This window comes from Staurois parvus, unplaced genomic scaffold (assembly GCF_062004578.1).
Source record: "Staurois parvus isolate SC_StPar_1 unplaced genomic scaffold, SC_StPar_1.0 ptg001675l, whole genome shotgun sequence".
Lineage (NCBI taxonomy): Eukaryota > Metazoa > Chordata > Amphibia > Anura > Ranidae > Staurois > Staurois parvus.
Window position 1 is genome coordinate 222,087 of NW_028319471.1, and position 20,829 is coordinate 242,915.

At 46.1% G+C, this 20,829-nt stretch overlaps 1 protein-coding gene across 1 annotated transcript in view; it reads right to left on the bottom strand.

Moving 5' to 3' along the window:
* Positions 1-282: 282 nt before the first annotated feature.
* Positions 283-20,829, bottom strand: part of LOC149434784 (glutamate receptor-interacting protein 2-like) — a 102,264-nt gene continuing 81,717 nt past the window's right edge. The window contains exons 11-15 of the mRNA XM_089663382.1: positions 18,911-19,064; positions 14,580-14,700; positions 10,226-10,438; positions 8,802-8,948; positions 283-6,340 (exon numbers count right to left, since the gene is read on the bottom strand). Of these exons, the coding sequence (XP_089519508.1) occupies positions 6,164-6,340; positions 8,802-8,948; positions 10,226-10,438; positions 14,580-14,700; positions 18,911-19,064 (812 nt within the window). The 3' untranslated portion in view covers positions 283-6,163. The remainder of the gene's footprint in view (positions 6,341-8,801; positions 8,949-10,225; positions 10,439-14,579; positions 14,701-18,910; positions 19,065-20,829) is intronic.

Sequence of the window (20,829 nt, forward strand, 5' to 3'; positions counted from 1 at the left end):
CCCTGTTGGACGATTATCCCTCTATTCTTGTCCTGGGTGACAACTCAAAGTTGCAATGGTCACCAGGACAAAGAGTGAATCTCCGAAGTGGAGACACAAACAGCCACCCTTCCCCTCTTTATCAGAAACGAAAGTATAAACGTTTGGCTTTGGATCCACTTACATTTTTAACACTTGGATATTACAAGTCTCCTGCAGAATCTGGCAGAGGTTTGGGTCTTGTTCCTCCCTGAGTGGCAGAAAACCTGAGCCTGCTGTAGAGAAAATAACGACTCGTACAAATAAAATTACATTTTTTTTATTAATAAAAACCCTTTTTTTTTCCACAATAATCCCATTTTTTTTTTTTTTAAATACAGAAAAAATATTTACAAATGTGCCCAGAACAGGAATTAAAATAAAGTTCTCCATATCCTGTAACCTTAACATATTTGTGCTTTCATGAATACATAAGAAAACCTAAATTTGTAGAAAAATACTTTACAAGTCGAGCTGCTTTTAAACTCGTACGGATAAAAATACTCATCTTTCGTAATGCAGGTCAACGGACACGACGGTTGAAAATGCATAGGAAAGGGTACAAGGAAACTATTATTCTTAAAGCCTTCAGTTTAAATGTATCATTTAAAAACCCAAGAAAACGGGGAGCTCTGTACCCACAAATATTGCATATAAAAATACCTTCGGTCCCTGCTATGGCACAGATATTGTATATGGCGTAATGCACACTGCGCAGGCTGTATTGGGAACATCGGAATAACAACAGGCTCTTAAGAGGCTTCCTTCGTTCACTGTTTCCAATTAAGTTGTTTCTTCAAACTGGTTCAAGTCATCTCCTGAGAATTGTCTCCACAGAGGAATTGACAGAGTTCCACTTCTTATGGTTGGCCGACTGTTCGATTAGCCCACGTGACCAGTGAGTTTTAAGAGAAACTCTATTCACAATATACATAGCGATAGCTTTCCCACTGCCGCTTTATTACCTGTAGGCACCTCTGCCTTTAATCCCAGTGGTACCCGGAATGAGTTGGGATGGTGATCAATGAGCTTGCTGTCTAAAGACCATTGAAGCAGCCTACCTCCGGAGATAATGTCCAAGACACAGGCTGCATCAGCCAATTATCTTGCAGCAAATTCCTAAAAGAGTGGAATGGGCATGGTCTCTTTTTACATACCGTATATACTCGAGTATAAGCCGAGTTTTTCAGCACATTTTTTGTGCTGAAAAACGGCCCCCTCGGCTTATACTCCAGTCAACGTCTGCAGATGTCTAGCAGGGGGCGCTGCTTCTAAAGCCAGTGCTTCTCAAATAGTGGGGCGCGCCCCGGCTCCGTCAAGGGGGGCGCGTACAGGGGTGGGCAGAGGGCTGCTGTCTCTTACCTGGCTCCCACGATGATCCATCCAGGAAGCGCTGCTCCTTTCGTCACTCCGGCCACTCCCTTACTCCTGCCGCTCGGCTCCGCCACCTCACCGGTGATTGGCCGCCAGAACTGTAGCTCAGGAAAGGTACACAGGCGGCCAATCACGGGCGAGGAGGCGGAGCCGAGCGGACCCGCGAAAATCGAGTGAGGGAAAAGCCGGTAAGTGTGCAGTGCAGAGGTGCTGCTGCAACCACATATGCTGGCTGCAGCAGCACCATACTGCAACAGGGGTCAGCAAGTGTCATTGGTGTCAGTGGGAGGAATAGTGCCGCATCATTGGTGTCACTGATACTAATGATGGGGCATTGTTCCTCCCACTGACACCAATGATGGGGCATTGTTCCTCCCACTGACACCAACGATGGGGCACTATTCCTCCCACTGATACTAATGATGGGGCATTATTCCTCCCACTGATACCAATGATGGGGCACTATTCCTCCCACTGATACTAATGATGGGGCACTATTCCTCCCACTGACACCAACGATGGGGCACTATTCCTCCCACGGACACCAACGATGGGGCACTATTCCTCCCACTGACACCAACGATGGGACACTATTCCTCCCACTGACACCAACGATGGGGCACTATTCCTCCCACTGACACCAACGATGGGGCACTATTCCTCCCACTGACACCAACGATGGGGCACTATTCCTCCCACTGACACCAACGATGGGACACTATTCCTCCCACTGACACCAACGATGGGGCACTATTCCTCCCACTGACACCAACGATGGGGCACTATTCCTCCCACTGACACCAACGATGGGGCACTATTCCTCCCACTGACACCAACGATGGGGCACTATTCCTCCCACTGACACCAACGATGGGGCACTATTCCTGCCACTGACACCAACGATGGGGCACTATTCCTGCCACTGACACCAACGATGGGGCACTATTCCTGCCACTGACACCAACGATGGGGCACTATTCCTCCCACTGACACCAACGATGGGGCACTATTCCTCCCACTGACACCAACGATGGGACACTATTCCTCCCACTGACACCAACGATGGGGCACTATTCCTCCCACTGACACCAACGATGGGGCACTATTCCTCCCACTGACACCAACGATGGGGCACTATTCCTCCCACTGACACCAACGATGGGGCACTATTCCTCCCACTGACACCAACGATGGGGCACTATTCCTCCCACTGACACCAACGATGGGGCACTATTCCTCCCACTGACACCAACGATGGGGCACTATTCCTGCCACTGACACCAACGATGGGGCACTATTCCTGCCACTGACACCAACGATGGGGCACTATTCCTGCCACTGACACCAACGATGGGGCACTATTCCTCCCACTGATACTAACGATGGGGCACTATTCCACCCACTGATACCAATGATGGGGCACTATTCCTCCCACTGATACTAATGATGGGGCTTATAGTCGAGTCAATAGTTTTTCCCAGTTTTTTGTGGTAAAATTAGGTACCTCAGCTTATATTCGGGTCGGCTTATACTCGAGTATATACGGTAGTTACATTGGTCCAAGCTGGACCAATGTATATACCATACCTGGCCGATGTCCCTGGAAGGACACTGTTATTTCAGTGGTCGCCGTTAGCTTCCTGGTCATGTGCTGACCAACTAGCCTGATGCACTGTGAACACAGGAGATCGGCCAATTAGTATGGGTGGCATTCAGAGAACGCTTTGCATTTTATGAATGTATGAAAAATGTTCTCTGATTGGACAATGTGGAGAAGGGGGGCAGTGATGTCACGCTCTCTACCTTGTCAAATCAGAGAATGCTTTGCAACCATGCAGAAAATGCAAAACGTTCTCTGAATGTTGCCTGTGCCAAGTAGCCAACCAATGACAGCAAGCTGGCTGCTCAGTGTGGGACCTGGAAGCAAGTGGGGATCGTGGTATCTTTCCAGCTTCCAGGGACATCGGGCAGGTATGGTATAGACTTGGATACATTAGTCCACACTAGTTACATTGGTCTATGTAAAAATATACCATGCCTGGAATTTCTTAAACAACCACCCTGACTCCAACAGACACCATTTGGGTCAATGGGCAAAGTGTTCCTCTGGCAATGATGGGTGCTTGGGCAACGGGATGATTGATGTTTTAGTAAGACTACATGCAAATGTTTTCCTTGACACAGTGTGATATTCGTGATCGGAGAAGGAAATTTTTTAACACTTACATGACAGATAGATGGCTGTCAAGGGATAACTTAAACCTTTTACCAGGGACATCCTAACTGGAAGCCACAACAATCTATCACAGGGAGCAACAACAAAATAGGTAAAACAAAAATAAACACAACTATGATAAAACCTTAATGAACCTCCTTCGTACAATGTAGCAAACCATTTTGCCAGCTGAACCAGTTTTGATGTCAAGGCAGCCCCATCGATTCACTAGGCCATCAAAACAACAATAATGTATCTAATCACCATGAACCCACCACATCAATTTAGCCCAAAGATATCTGGGTCACCGTTTCATTGATGTGGCAAGTGTTTAGGAAATCTTTGATGTGATCAACATTGGTCAGCTAGCAAAATGGCTGCTTCATTTGTGAGGAGGTGGCAATGCACTTAATGGAAGTAAAAAAAAAAGGAACAGTATACATTTTAATGCTTGAACCTTCCAAACCAATCCAGCATCTGGTAGGTGCACCATTTTAAGAAGTTCTTCTGTTCAAAAACATTTTGGGAAATTTCTAGCATGGCAAGCTCCAGGATGCACATCTTGCCTTTGTGACTGACCGGCCACAAAGGAAGGTCCCTGCTTTTGGAAGCCACTAGAGCAGCCTTTGTCAACCTTTTTACCCTAGAAGAACCCTTATCATTTTTAGGCCTCAGGGAATACCTGCAAAGATTAGCCCATCGGGTCATTAGGGAGATGCCCCTTACATTGGTGGTGAGTAGGAAGACTGCCAGTCTTACAGTGGTGCTTAGAATGGCACCTTTACAGTCAGCTACAATGATTATCTAAGTGGCGTTGGCTATGGAACTATGTAGGCACCATCAGATGGGAGGTCAATCAGCCACAGCTCAAGGAACCCCTAGCAACCTCTGGAGTTTCATGGAACCATGCCTGAGAATGGCTGCACTAGAACTTCTAGGGCAGTGATCTCCAAACTGCAGGCCGGGGGCCTGATGTGGCTTTATCTGGCTCTTCGGACACCATTCCACCAACGGACACCATTCCACCAACGGACACCAATGATGGCATGATTATTCCCATTGATACCAACAATGGGGAACTATTTCTCCCATTAAAACCAATAATGTGGCAGAGGGTATGCTCACTGATTCTGGGGCATTTTCTACTCCCACTGGCCACAATCCAGCCCCCCGCAAAGCCTGCAAGACAGCAAACTGGACCTTTGCTTAAAAAGTTTGGAGACACCTGTTCTAGGACTTACAAAACACAGGGACTTACATAGTAGCCATTATATCACCACTCATAGATATACGGTATATCCCATATGACTAAGGAGCTGCATGGGGAAGAGTAAAAACCACAGTTTTGATACCTCCTTGTCCTTTATCAGATCCAAGAATGTTTTTGAAAAGGTGAACCTTTTTAATATCCTTCGAGCTCCTTTTTTGTGTCTTGCCAACCATCAGCCCTGGTGACAGCAAGTTTGGCAACCAAACAGGATTTGACTACAGGAACCACATGGGTGTGGAGGTCTATTTCACAAAAACAAAGCAACCGTCAAAAAAGTGCATCATGGCTCACCGATGTTGGCAGTGTCAGTGTAAAATGAAAAAAGTGATCGAAAAAGAAAAGCAGCAACCAACTTCCCACAAATACAAAATTCTGATAGGAAAAAGGAAAAATGGCAGTGAGGTGCAGGTAACAGTTTTCGTTCAGTGTACTATGGAAAAAAAAAGAGGAAAAACAATAGTAGTGTGCTGGAAGTGCGTGTGATATCACAGTGCCGAGTCAAACACTAAAGGAATAGTAAGCCCGGATGGCAGTGCATCACGGGAAGATGTGCGTAAGAGCAGCCATTTTTGTGAAGGCTTGTCTGGGATTCTGTGAATGTAATGCAGGTGTCAAGTAGTGACTAAAGATTGTGTGAATGGGGGAGCGGGCGTGGAGCAAGGGTTATGCTTTAGCAATAGGTGATGGACTATTATTCAGGGGGTCTTGGGAAGCTAGGGGGTGTCTGGAGAGCCCTCTACTGGTGAGGTTGATCCTTCATTCTGAGGGGTCAGGGAATAAAATACTTTACATAGGGTGCTAAGAGAAGAGTATAAAGTGCGTCAGTGATACAAAAACTACAAAATGCGAGCCTCACATGGAACAATAAATATTAATAAAAAAAGGATAGTATCACAAGCAATACACAGACACACAGGGAGACTCCTACTGGCTTAGGAAAATGGGGTGCTGTTCCTTCAAACACAGTTAAGGGGAGCACTGATCATTAATGAGAGGTATATAGGTTTAAAAAGAAATGAAAACAATAAAACAGAATAGCACCATGAGAAAGGGATGAATCTCTAAAAACAAAGACAGAGCCCCCCTAATGTTGTGGCCCCTAAGAACTGGTAAGTGAAGAGTGAAAGAGGTTTTCGATCTAAATTATAAGTGCTGAACGTTTTTAAAGACTCCTAATGGAACATATAGCATATCTGTGCAGGAAGTCAACGGGGAGGAAACTTTGGGCTCGAGTACCTTTTAAGCTGGCCAAATAGTTTGAGGAGGGGGTAGGCTGTCACATTATTTCAGAGGGTTTTTGTGCTAGTTTTGGATTCCACGCTAGTTTGGCGTTTGATGGCGTCTTCCCGAGCACCCACGGACGGAGGGTTCCGACTGATGACAAGATCCAGCCTGTCCCCAGCATCGGACAAAAGAGGCACGGCCAGGCAACAGTCAAAATCTCGTGTGCGCACGTGGTTTACCTGCGTAAAAGTCACAATTATCAGTGAAATAAACACAGCAGTATTTGTTTTCATTTTTAACCCCTTCCCCCTGCCAGGAAGCAGGCCCTAAAGTGTTGGTGACGCTGGAGGCTTCCCAGTCATGTGATCACTGTTCACTGTCACAGTAATCACATGACTGGGAGCAGGGGCGGACTGACAACTCATGGGGCCCCCGGGCAATAGGGGATCATGGGGCCCCTGTGTCCTTGCCCAAACTCAAAAAAGCCTATGAAAAAGGTACCAGGGGCATCTCATGGGGCCCCCTACTGACCCCGGGCCCTCGGGCAGTGCCCGAGTTTCCAAATAGTCAGTCCGCCCCTGACTGGAAGTCCATCCTGCCAACTTTCTATTGTAAACAGTGACCTGGAGTTGTGTGTAGAGGGATCACCACTTTCTCAATCGAGTCATTCTCATATGCGTGTAGAGCAGGGGTGGGCAACTGTGGCCCTCCAGCTGTTGGTGAACTACAAGTCCCATCATGCCTTTTTCTTTGGGAGTCATGCTTGTAACTGTCAGTTTTGCAATGCCTCATGGGACTTGAATAGAAAAAAACAACAACAGTGAGCGCTAATCCTGAAAGCGGCTAAGCACTCTAAGCAACCAATATATACTTGAATGAAATAACATAAAATTAGTGCAGCGCTAAAAGTAGTGATAATAAGACAGATATAAGTCCACTGAAAGTCTTGGTCATATGGACGTGTCCAGTGACAAATGAGGATTCAGAATTGGTGATCCGTGTGGAAAGGGCTGAAAAACGCACTCACCAGAAGTAAGACACATAAACGCAGTGTGCATCTATAGCTCATGGATCCTCAATCCAGAGGGGGGTAAAGCTGGTCCGGTTACAGGAATGGTGGATCCCTCCTCTGTGGATGCAGCAACAGATCCTCCTTTTCCCGATTAGGTGTAGGATTCCAAGATCAAGATTCTGCAAGCAGAAGCTCCTCAGGGGAGTTTTAGGGAAGGACACCCATAGTGTAGTAGGTTATAAAAAGCAGCTTTATTAAAATAATAATATCCAATTCAAAGTAGGCAGGTATCATAAAGATGTGTCAGCAAGACAAACTAACCCTGACACTCTGAATAATGGCCGCCGGGCCTCCACGTGGCTCCGGCGGCGTAGCGTCTCGACGTCCAGGCTCCTCCTTAAGGACGTCGAGACGGTACGCCGCCGGAGCCACGTGGAGGCCCGGCGGCCATTATTCAGAGTGTCAGGGTTAGTTTGTCTTGCTGACACATCTTTATGATACCTGCCTACTTTGAATTGGATATTATTATTTTAATAAAGCTGCTTTTTATAACCTACTACACTATGGGTGTCCTTCCCTAAAACTCCCCTGAGGAGCTTCTGCTTGCAGAATCTTGATCTTGGAATCCTACACCTAATCGGGAAAAGGAGGATCTGTTGCTGCATCCACAGAGGAGGGATCCACCATTCCTGTAACCGGACCAGCTTTACCCCCCTCATGGGACTTGTAGTTCTACAACAGCTGGAGGGCCACAGTTGCCCACCCCTGGTGTAGAAGGTTCTCCGCTCTCCAGAACAGCCTGTGCAGCCAAAGATTAAGGAGAGGCCTCAGCCTACATGTCTCTGCCAAACCACACCTCCTGACATGTTTCACCCCGCCCACTGGAGCGTAGTCATAGGGCCTATGCCTAAACACCAGTGGGTGGGGCGAAACACATCAGGGGGCGCGGTTTGGCAAAGACATGTAGGCTGAGGCCTCTCTTTAATCTTTGGCTGCACAGGCTGTTCTGGAGAGCGGAGATCCCTCTACACGCCTATGGTTTACTTTCTGGATTGGTATACAGATATGCTGGCACCCCATCTTATTATGGATCTAGGAAAGAGGCTCCTCTTTTGCTTTAAGTGGAGCCATAAGTATTACTAATCAGGTCAGAGTGACATGGAGCTGTCAGTGAAAGCTCAGTCACAGTACTAGAGGTGTGCAACTGAGCAGACGCTGGTCATGCACATATTTGGCAGCAAGGCATGAAGCCCACCGCCATATATATACACATGCGTGGCCAGCGACAACAGGCTAAAGGTCTGGTTAAAACTTATTTACATTTTTTTTTATTGAATGAGTAAGGATTTTAGCCCCTTTCAAGTTTTTACTATGTGGGCCTCTGTTTGGGCCCTTGTCAATAGGCTCTTGGTTGTGTCATACAAGTTTTGTGTTTTCATACAATTTCAATGGAATGCAAAATCAGCTTGAAGCAGGTCAAATGACTGGAGTTCTGCTTTAAAGTAAATCCCGGCCATTCCTGCCCCAAACCGCACTAAGGCAACATTCATCCATACTGCAGCAGGAAAAGAGCAGAAGCCATACGGCCCGGTGAGAATTTTACTTCAAGCTGCCTCTCCAAGATACCATTTTGGGATTTTCACCACACCCTGCCACAGGATACGAATGTGACCTTTTATTGTAGTTACCTGCAGGATCCGATCATAAGGCTGAAGACCACTCCTGTCTGCCGGACCACCGGGTCGGATCATGTTCACGTACACACCTTTCTCTAGAAGACCGTCTGAGACGCTGAACCCAAAGTCATCTGTCTCCAAGTCCTTCATAACAGTCACCTGACATGAGAAAGGGAGAACTGTTGGCATTTAAATTAGGATTCAGAGGATTTATTTTTATGTTTCAATGTTTTAATAAATTTTTAAACAGTTTAAAACAGGAGCAACAAAACACGCCCACGCAGGGGCTATCAATCGCACATATAAAAAACAGAAAAAGTGCTCTAAACACCAACAGAACAAAAAAGTGCGCCCACGCAGGGGCTATCAATCGCACATATAAAAAACAGAAAAAGTGCTCTAAACACCAACAGAACAAAAAAGTGCGCCCACGCAGGGGCTATCAATGGCACATATAAAATATAGAAAAAGTGCTCTAAACACCAACAGAACAAAAAAGTGCGCCCACGCAGGGGCTATCAATCGCACATATAAAAAAACAGAAAAAGTGCTCTAAACACCAACAGAACAAAAAAGTGCGCCCACGCAGGGGCTATCAATCGCACATATAAAAAACAGAAAAAGTGCTCTAAACACCAACAGAACAAAAAAGTGCGCCCACGCAGGGGCTATCAATGGCACATATAAAAAACAGAAAAAGTGCTCTAAACACCAACAGAACAAAAAAGTGCGCCCACGCAGGGGCTATCAATGGCACATAAATGACAAAAACATTATTAGAACACCGACAGTAACTCAAACTAAAGGCAGCTATCCACTGCCACAACAAAAACAAACAAAAGAAAAAAACAAAAACAGAAAAAAAAAAAAAAAAGGGAAGGAGGAGTACAAAAGAACAAAGAGAACAAAACCAAGAGCAGGGGTCCGAGAACGCCAGTACCGAGCAACATCACATCCCCAGACTAGCCGGGGGGAGCATGGGAAAGGCATATTGCAACCACGGCTCCCATATTTTCAAGAATTTACGTTGGGAGTCATTGCAGATACTCTGCATCTGTTCATTTAGCATCATAGTGGTCATACGGTCCCGTACCCCCTGAAGAGGGACAAATCGGCTCTTCCAGGTTTGAGCAATTGTTTTAGTGGCCGACAAAAACAAATAGGAAGCCAACTTCTGCTGGTGAGCCAAGAGGCCCGGTATGGGACAATGAAGCAAAGCATGCTATGCATTTCTTTTTCATACTTTGTTAATACATTTAAGAAAATGGTGGTTATCTGAAGATTTGCAGGATTAAAATTAGATATTTAATTGTTCCAAATAGCCATAAAAAATTTGGAACAACGAGCATACAATAGGAACACAAATGATGAAAAATGGACCCAGAGTGTGGGTTGGCAAAGAAGCCCGAAAGGTCTGTATTGCTGTGGAGGCTCACCTTGAGCAACTCAGCACTGGAGCAAACATCTTGGTCCTCGTCTTTCAGAATTTTCGGGTCTTGGCTGAGCTTGCCTTCTGTCTTGGGGCTGTTTCTAGAGTGATGCGAACCTGACTTGCGATGCAGGAAGCGGCTACTCTTATTGGAGTTTTCATGTAGCAGTTTGCTGCCATCCAAGCTCAAACTCTGTACACTGCCGGTCATGATGGATGCCTACAATAAAGGAACAAGAGTAACCACCTAGAGGGAAACATAAGGTCAAGGCTGCTTAACGGTCTTAATATGCCTACTATGGAAGCAGCAATGACATCTGCCTTGTATGCAAATACTTTGTCCAATATTGTATAACTGATATTTTGGTATCCACCATAATCACTACTGCAGGGTTTCTCAACCAGAGTTCTGTGGAACCCTAAGGTTCCTCCAGAGGTTGCAAGGGGTTCCTTGAGCAATTTTTGCCTCTCAGACAAGTTCTCACCATTATTTTTAGCAATCTGTAAGGGGGTAATTCTTCCCAACGACCAGAAGCATTCTTACCTCACTAATGTATCATGAATTGTAGATGTAACTTTCTGAGACCGGAAAGTTACGTCAAGAGTTCCTCTGCGTTAAAAAGGTTGAGAAAGGCTGCTCTACTGAGTTGAAAGAATACACAAACACAAAATACTGACAAACTGCATAGCACTTTGCTTTTTTTTGGTTAGCTCGTCAAAAGCAGACATTTTGTCCAGTTCTGTGATAAAAATTAAGCAGGGGAGGACTGACAACTCATGGGGCCCCCGGGCAATAGGGGATCATGGGGCCCCTATGTCCTCGCCCACACTCAAAAAAAGCCTATAAAAAAGGTACTAGGGGCATTTCATGGGGCCCCCTACTGACCCCGGGCCCTCGGGCAATGCCCGAGTGCTCGAATGGTCAGTCCACCCCTGACAATAAGGCATCTCCACACTAGACCACTGTTGCTTTCACTAGCAGTGTACATGTGTATGGACCCCTGTAAATGTTTTGTGGTGGGCCAACAGATAGACCTAATAAAAATGACACATAGCTACATAGCTAGTTGGGTTGAAAAAAAAAGTCAACCAATAGAAAAAAAAAGAAAAAGAAAAACCTGCATCCTAAAAAACCTAAACCCACATTTAATGCAGAGGATGGCAAATGACCATCATGAAATGTGACCCAATGTAGTCCAAAAAAAATCCCCAAACTCTCCCCACATGGGAGCATGAAATTGTCCAAAATGTCTTGGTATGCTGACGCGTTAAGAGCTCCCTTCAATGGAACGAAGGTGCCAAGCCCAACCCCTGAAAAACAACCCCACACCATAATCCCCCCTCCACCAAACTTTACACTTGGCACAATGCAGTCAGGTCAGGTAAGTAACGTTCTCCTGCCAACCGCCAAACCCAGACACGTCCATCGGATTGCCAGACAGAGAAGCGTGATTGGTCACTCCAGAGAACACGTCTCCACTGCTCTAGCGTCCAGTGGCAGCGTGCTTTACACCACGGCATCCAACACTTTGCATTGCACTTGGTGATGTAAAACTTGGATGCAGCTGCTCGGCCATGGAAACCCATTCCATGAAGCTCTCTACGCACGGTTGTTGGGCTCATATGAAGGCCACACCAAGTTGGGAGGTCTTTAGCTATTGACTCTGCAGACAGCTGGTGACTTCTGCGCACTGTGCGCTTCAGCATGCGCTGACCCCGCCCTGTCATGTGACGTGGCCTACCACTTGGTGGCTGAGTGGCTGTTGTTCCCAGTTGCTTCCACTTTGTTATAATCCCACTAACAGTTGAGCGTGGAATATTTAGTAGCCAGGAAATGTCACGGATGGACTTATTGCCCAGGTGGCCACCTATCACGGGACCACGCTTGGAGTCACTGAGCTCCTGAGAGCGACCCATTCTTTCACCAATGTTTGTAGAAGCAGTCTGCATGCCTAGGGGCTTGATTGTATACACCTGTGGCCATGAAGGGGATTGGAACACCTGAATCACATGATATGGAGGGGATTGGAACACCTGAATCACATGATTTGGAGGGCGGGACGAATATGTTTGGCAATATAGTGTATAATCCTTTCCAGGTTATACTGCTCAGGGCAATTTTCATGCACCCACCCGGTCACAAGTACCAGGCATAACATGGGATCCATCTCTTCTCTGCAATCTTGAATATATGTCAAGGCCACACACTGCTTTTTTAATTCAATTCCTATGAACACCACTTCCTCAGGAGATAATAGTGTATAAGCAATTTACATTGTACCATCAAAACAAACCAAGTTAAAGCCTTAGTTAAAACCAAAACCCATCAATGCCTGGAACAGATGAGCGCCAGGATGCCTCATTCTGCGTAGTAAACTGTTATAGTATGTAAGCATCCCTTCCTGAGCACAAAACAGCTGTTGCCGAGAGAACTTTGCTTTCACCTGTGCTTTGCATTTATTTGAATGAATGCAAAGCGTTCTCTGATTGGAGGAGGTGGAGAGCATGACATCACCTCCCCATCTCTCTGCCTTGTCCAATCAAAGAATGCTTTGCGTTAATTCAGAAAATGCAAAGAATACTCTGAATAGTGCCCGTGCTGAGCTCCTGTGTTCAGTAAATAGGAGTGCAGCCACTCGGCACGGCAAGCGGAGATCTCTGGAGTAGTGGTGCCTGAACCAATGTACCTATATATAATATATCCATACCTGCTATTGGTATTCTTCTTTAAAGGTCTTGTCCCTCCCACAGCCTATGAATGGACAGTGAAAGGAGAAGCAGAAGGCTGTTCACTCACCTGTGTCAGCATTCTACTGGTTAGCACCTGAGCACTGCAACACATCTGATTGGACCATTGTCCTGCTTCTCATGTTAATACCAGCTCAAATGTAGGTGCTCATAATGCTTGCTATATAATATACTATTAAAAAAATGATGTACTAATAAATTATTGAATAAAGAGCTGCATTCATTTGTGTGGTCCTTCCAGAGTTCAGTATTTATTTTTAAATGCAAGTAGTATAAGTACCTGAATTTGACCTGGTATCAGCCTCTTGCAGTCCCTGTACAGCAGGGCACAGACCAGGAGACGAGAAGCAGGGCACAGACCGGGAGAAGAGAAGCAGGGCACAGACCGGGAGAAGAGAAGCAGGGCACAGACCGGGAGAAGAGAAGCAGTGCACAGACCGGGAGAAGAGAAGCAGGGCACAGACCAGGAGAAGAGAAGCAGGGCACAGACCGGGAGAAGAGAAGCAGGGCACAGACCGGGAGAAGAGAAGCAGGGCACAGACCGGGAGAAGAGAAGCAGGGCACAGACCGGGAGAAGAGAAGCAGGGCACAGACCGGGAGAAGAGAAGCAGGGCACAGACCGGGAGAAGAGAAGCAGTGCACAGACCGGGAGAAGAGAAGCAGGGCACAGACCGGGAGAAGAGAAGCAGGGCACAGACCGGGAGAAGAGAAGCAGGGCACAGACCGGGAGAAGAGAAGCAGGGCAAGGATCCAGTCAGTTGTGCTGTAGTGCTCATATGCGAACAGACTGAATGCTAACAGAGATGTCAGCTAACAGTCTGCTGCTTCTCCTTTCACTGTGTCCATTCACAGGCTCAATATATCCTGAAAAGGTATCTTGATATACCAATGACACGGTTGATCACCCAGCCCCTTTATAGATGGCCCAGACTGCAGTCATCAAGCCTTACCATGCTTGCAATACTATGGTTAAACCGTGGAAAATGATAACAAGTGGTAGATTGCAGCAAGGTAGGCAGTTGGGTTCAGGTACACTTTATATGAAAGCACCTAATAATTTCTCAGCGGAGACGTTTGTTGCCCGGAAGAACATGCATGCGCAGGAAACTGTGAAAGGACCTGCAGGGGGCAGAATAAGAGCCCTCTGTTTGTATGCCACTGGTCTCTTTTCTTTTCCGACAAAGTCCAAGGCAGGCCATAGATGATGCGATTCCCTTTCCTGCAACCATGGGTAGAATATTGCTCGATTCCCCCATAAGCACAGTCAGTGTTAATGAGGGAATCCCTCCCGGAGAGCCTCTGTGTTCTCCCAGTGGGGAGCCTTCTCTGCCAGGAGAACAAAGTGATTACTGCAAGCAGCTATAATTGCTTGCAATATTTGCATGCTAAGAATCCAACATGCTGGTTGTACCCTAGTCAATCAATGGGACAACATGGGTACAATCAGCCTGCCCATAGATGGACCGAATCTTGGCCAGTCTCTGCTGAACCAGCCGAGATCAGAACCATCTATGACCAGCTTAAAAATAAGAGTGGGACCCCCTTCCTAATGGCTGTGGAAAGCTGGAGCAATTGGAAACCCCTGTAAAATATTCATTTTGGTGGGCAGTTACCTCAATCTCCCTCAAAAGCTCGGATTGTCCACAGGTCTCCAGATCTTCCAAAGCTTCTCCAAAGACTCGCCAGAAGCTGTCGTCATGCTGAGTCTCCAGGCCATTGGGTTGGCTGGGGTATCTGTTGAACCAAACATGATGAGTCCCCCTCTAGGAGCATCTTCTGACCACACTCCAGTCTTAAACGCTCAGGGCATCTTCTTACACAAATGTATAGATCACGGACACCTCGAGAGGGACACTTTCACCATGACACGTCAACGCATTCACCAAGGGATAGCAGTTAGGAAGCATGTTGGATACAGTGAAGGCATGCCTAAGGATGAGGACATGCAGGTGGAGACGGGGGAGAGAAAAGAAAATGAATGACTATGGGGAGTTCTGGGGGAAGAAGGGTGTGAGGAAGCACAGAAACTCCGTGAGTTGTTAGTACACAGGAGAGGTGATGGGAAACGTTCAGAGCTGAGACACAGAACACCTGGGGAAAAGAGAGAAAGAGAAGCACAAAGAGGAGACAGACGAGTTGAGAAAGTGATGAAAGGAGAATATACACGTCATACACTAATGTACAACAGGTGAGTGTGGTGGGGGTGGATTAGTGAAGAGGATTCATTCAAACCTTTATAACAAATTACATGACTGTTCATGGCCAGAGATCACTAAAGCCTTGATGCATAGGCCAAATTTAGCTGCGTCCGTAAACTTGACTATACCCGGATAACTAATTTGACTACATACACACTTTTTAGATTTTTTTTTTAGGACATTTTTTATATAGTACACAGTTTAGAAACCCTGATCTCTTTTTCATTTTAGGATGACAAGTGGACAAAAAAGTAAACAAACAAGATATTTTTTTTAATACTTGTGACGGGAGTCACTTTGGGTGGGGGGGGGGCCCATGGAACACAGCCCCTTTTACATCCCATAATAGTTTGCTCCCAAGCAAGACACACAATAGAACAATGGGACCACATGGCAGTAAACAATGAACAACCCCCACACCAATATTAGAACATTTCACCCTGTACTCCTAACAGGCACAGGGTGACTTACACATAATAGGGATATGGGGAGCTGAGACAGGGGTCTCCCCACCCTTCCAAAGGGGGCTGTGTTCCATGGACCCCCACCCAAAGTGACTCCCATCACAATACTATCATTTCATCAGACAATATTAAAGAGTGGCACACTACCATCTTCGGGCTGCAATGGCCTCTTTATGCAGAAACTCTTACTTTTTGAATCACATAGCTGAGACATGATTCGGAACCACTTTGATTGGTTTCTAATCATTAGTGGGGACTGAAGCTGTCTGGGACAGCAGAGTTTCACAGCTAGGGGTTCTGTGTAATGTGAACTGCTACCTGTCAAAAGCAGAATGTAAATTAAAGTAATTGGGGTTTTTTTAAACTATGCCTTACAAACACGTGCCTGGTCGGTGTAATGGTTTTGCACAGAGCAGCCCCGATCCTCCTCTTCTCAGCTCACGTTCTTGTTTCCCTCACTACCGCTTCTGGCCCTTCCGCCTTGGGGGCACTCGTGCGTTCTTGCTCCCAAGCCGGCTCTAGTGTGTCCACAGGACACACAGTATGCGACTCGGCCCTGCTCCCCCTCCGTACTGGCTGTGTTTGACAATGCGGTGAAAGAAAGCCGAGAGAACCTCTGCTCTCATGCACATCACTGGATCAACATTGCACTCAAGTAAGTGTGTGTGGGGGCTGGGGGATGCTAAAAAACCTTCTGTCTTTAGAACCACTTTAATGTATACCCTCGAGCACAGGATATGAGGAATGTTAAAGCGGAGCTCCACCCAAAAGGGGAAGTTCTACTTTAAGCCCTTGTCCCCGCTCCCCATTAGGGATTGGCACCTTTGGGGAGTAGGGGGGGGGGGCGCGGGTACCCGAATTTGGACAGGTACCCGCTCCCACTTCCGCTGAGATCGCCTAGGTGATCGAAAGTGGAAGTTGTCCTCCCCCCTCCCTCCTCGTAGTCTTCTGGGACATGTGACAGGTCCCAGAAGACTACGGGGCCATTCACAAAGTGCAGCGCTTCTCGCGCATGCGCAATGGGCAAGCAAGCGGTCACAGCCGGGCGCCCACACTGAAGATGGCGACGCCAGGGAGAGAAGACGGCCGGTGAAACCAGCCGTGGTGAGGACACCGCAGGACCGAGGGACAGGTAAGTGACTGTATTTTTAAAGCCGGCAGCTACAGTTTTTGTAGCTGCTGACTTTTATTTTTATTTTTTCAGGTGGAACTCCGCTTTAATCTACATATTGCAGGTGGGAAGAGGTTATAGGCTCTTTACCAAAAAACAAATGCATCTTTGATGCAATTCTGTTCAAATCTTACCGCAAAGACCAATGGACGGTGTTCTCATTATTCAGAATAGTCAGACAACATGGGGAATAAGAGCATAGCGGTGTGAAGTCTTGTTGTATTGGGCTTGATTATGTACTATGAATGACTGTTTAAATATAAATTGCCATCCAGGGGCGGACTGACCATTTGGAAACTCAGGCACTGCCTGAGGGCCCGGGGTCAGTAGGGGACCCCATGAGAAGCCCCTGGTACCTTTTTCATAGGCTTTTTTGAGTTTGGGCAAGGACACAGGGGCCCCATGATCTCCTATTGCCCGGGGGCCCCATGAGTTGTCAGTCCGCCCCTGTTGCCAACTAATATATAGAAAGTACTTCAGCAGTCTCTGGGGTAGCAATTATTCCTACTAGGAAATAAATAATGGGGTGGTGGTTGAAGAGTCAAAAAGTTATAAAGTGAAAGGCTAGACAGTTTTTTTTTTTCTCTAGATGTAAACCCAATCACTATAATAACATATAGGTGGTCTTATGCCCCCCCACCCCCCCTTCTTTCAGCCACTGCTCCAATCAACAGTACATCCACTCCCTCATCATATCACGACTCGACTACTGCAACTCCCTCCTCACTGGCCTGCCTCGCCGCTGGCTATCCCCGCTTCAGTCCATCCTGAATACGGCTGCCAGACTCATTCACCTTTCCAACCGCTCCATCTCCGCCACCCCCCTCTGCCAATCCCTCCACTGGCCTCCACTCAGTGTCCTCCATCCCTCTTTGCCAATCCCTCCACTGGCCTCCACTCAGTGTCCTCCATCCCTCTCTGCCAATCCCTCCACTGGCCTCCACTCAGTGTCCTCCATCCCTCTCCGCCAATCCCTCCACTGGCCTCCACTCAGTGTCCTCCATCCCTCTCTGCCAATCCCTCCACTGGCCTCCACTCAGTGTCCTTCACCCCCTCTGCCAATCCCTCCACTGGCCTCCACTCAGTGTCCTCCACCCCCCTCTGCCAATCCCTCCACTGGCCTCCACTCAGTGTCCTCCACCCCCCTCTACCAATCCCTCCACTGGCTTCCGATTGCGCAACGGATCAAATTCAAAATCCTAACACTGACGTACAAAGCCGTCCACCATACTGCCCCGAACTACATCACTGACCTAATATCAAAGTACCGCCCAGCACGCACACTCCGCTCCTCACAAGACCTCCTTCTCTCTAGTTCCCTGGTCTCCTCCTCCCATGCCCGTCTCCAGGACTTCTCCAGGGTGTCACCCATCCTCTGGAACTCCCTGCCCCAACCCATCAGACTATCACCTACTCTCCTCTCCTTTAGGCGCACCCTGAAAACCCACCTCTTCAGGGAAGCCTACCTGTTGCCAACTAATATATAGAAAGTACTTCAGCAGTCTCTGGGGTAGCAATTATTCCTACTAGGAAATAAATAATGGGGTGGTGGTTGAAGAGTCAAAAAGTTATAAAGTGAAAGGCTAGACACTTTATAACTAATAATTCTGTCACATGTTCTGTCCCCCTTTGTAATGTACAGCGCTGAGCGAACTATTGGCGCTTTATAAATACTGTATAATAATAATAATAATAATAATACTGCTTAGGAAAGGAGAATGCTGTTGATTGGAGCATCATGTCTATGTGGGAGGGGGGCATGTTGGACCAATGGAGAGTTGGATTGCCGCTTTGTGTGATAAAGCTGTGGCCCGGCTCTCCTATGTGCTGCCAACACACGGTATTGTAACACTTGCTTAGTGTAAAAACAATAACAGAGCCATATTTATGACTGTATATACAGCCTGGCTGCATTACAATGTGAACTAAGCTCAGGAAGGTTAAACAGGCAAAACACACGTTCACTTTAACTACAAACTGTGTTCACGACATATTGTTATTCACTGAAAAAAAAAAAAAAGTTTTGAAAGATTTGGCCAACTTGCAATTAATTGCCCTGTCATGACACTGCCCCATACTAAAACCCTTCAACATAGGGCGCGGACACATACCGGGCTGGCTTGTCCCACTCCTCTTCATTGAAGCTTCCATCCAGGAAGGGGTAACTTTTCCTGTGCTCTATGGGTGGAGTGTTCATCTTCTGCCGACTGGCTCTCCACTCATGTGGGTGCAGAGAGAGTCCAACAGCCTGATGTATGAAGTTCCCTGGAAGAGTAAATAGAAAGACAGTATTTGTTAAGAGCGGACCCTAAAAGGTGCCAAACCAATCTTTTTATTCCTGCCGAGTGCCTCAACAGTTAATGCAGAATGCGTATAGATACTTCTAGTTCCAAAGCTGGAATTTAGCCACATGTTCCCTGCCCATCCACCCCTGAATTCCTCAAGACTCTACCTCTAGACCAGTGGTTCTTAACCTGGGTTCGATCGAACCCCAGGGGTTCGGTGAGTCAGTCTCGAGGGTTCGGCGGAGGTGAAGACCCACACTCGACTCATATGATTCGTGCATTAAATATTCATTATTATGTTTTTGTTTTTGTGTGAAAATCATGTTTTAATGGTTTTGTTCTTTGTTCTTAACGGTTTTGTTCATTTTGTGCACCTATGTATAAATATATACCTAAATATATACCTATGTTTTGAATTTTAAAAATCATATTTTATTTTTCCAATTAAGAAGGGTTCGGTGAATGCGCATATGAAACTGGTGGGGTTCAGTACCTCCAACAAGGTTAAGAACCACTGCTCTAGACTCTTAAGACTTTATCTCTCTGACTAATAAAGATGCATGAAGGCGCCCTAACTTTGGAGCTGCACGCCAATTTCCAAGAAGCCAGATTCAGAGCTCGTGGAATCCAAGGGTGCTCAGGAAAATGTAAAATAAAAAAAAAAGATCAAGTGCAGGCTTGCCAATATGTTTCAGGAACTTTGAAACCTATAAGGAGACTTTGAGGCAGTTTTAGGACGAGCAGAGTCTAGGAGGGGTTTCAGCAGCGTGATGATACTCATTTAACCTCCCTAGCGGTCTGATTAGGTCAGTATTTCTGTGCTTAAAGTGGTAAATTTTTTTGCATGGAAATATGTAGATTTTTTATTGTAGGCCTGTAATTTTTAGGAATAACTCACTGAAATCTGTCCGAACAAGAGTCTAGTATACATCCCGGGGATGTTACAATTTGAAACACGAAATCATAAATTAGAATTTAATAAATAATCATATATGGTGGGAGTGCCCCGAAGATCCAAGGTTTCTGGGAGATAATTGTCCAACTAATTGAGAATATCTCTGGGATAAAGATAGGATTGGATCCAGAAGTATGTCTACTACATAGTACAGAGTTATCAGTAAATAAATATAAAGACTCGGGTATATGGTGCTACCTGAATGCGGCGAAGGGTCTGATACCTAAGTTTTGGCACAGACCAGAGGTGCCGAAGATAGAGGATTGGGTGGAAAGAATAAACCAAATATGTAAGATGGAGAGATTGTGTTATATGCAGGAAGACAGGGTGGGGTTGTTCTCTAGGAGGTGGAGAAAATGGGAAGAATTTATGGTGAAATATATGAAGTAGCAATGTGAGAAAGATGGAAGGATTTATATACCCTATACTCTAGTTGGGAAGAGAGGTAATAGAACAATGCAGAGTGGGTGGGTTTACGTGGGGGGAGGGAGGTTTTAGTTAGGGAGGGGGGGAAATTAGATAGAGGGGGGGAGGTAAATGGGAATAAAGATAGTAAGAAATGTTATTAAGGATATGGAAATGGTTTTTGTATGAGAATAACGATGAAATATGTATTATATATGAAAAATAAATAAAAATTTAAATTATAAAAAAGAATTTAATAAATAATCACAAAAAATAATAATATAATAATAATAAATTTAATTCAATAATGTAATCAAACCAAAAACACTGAAATGTGAAATATAGCGCCAAGTTCGCACATCGCTGAGCAAAGTCGCAGAATCGT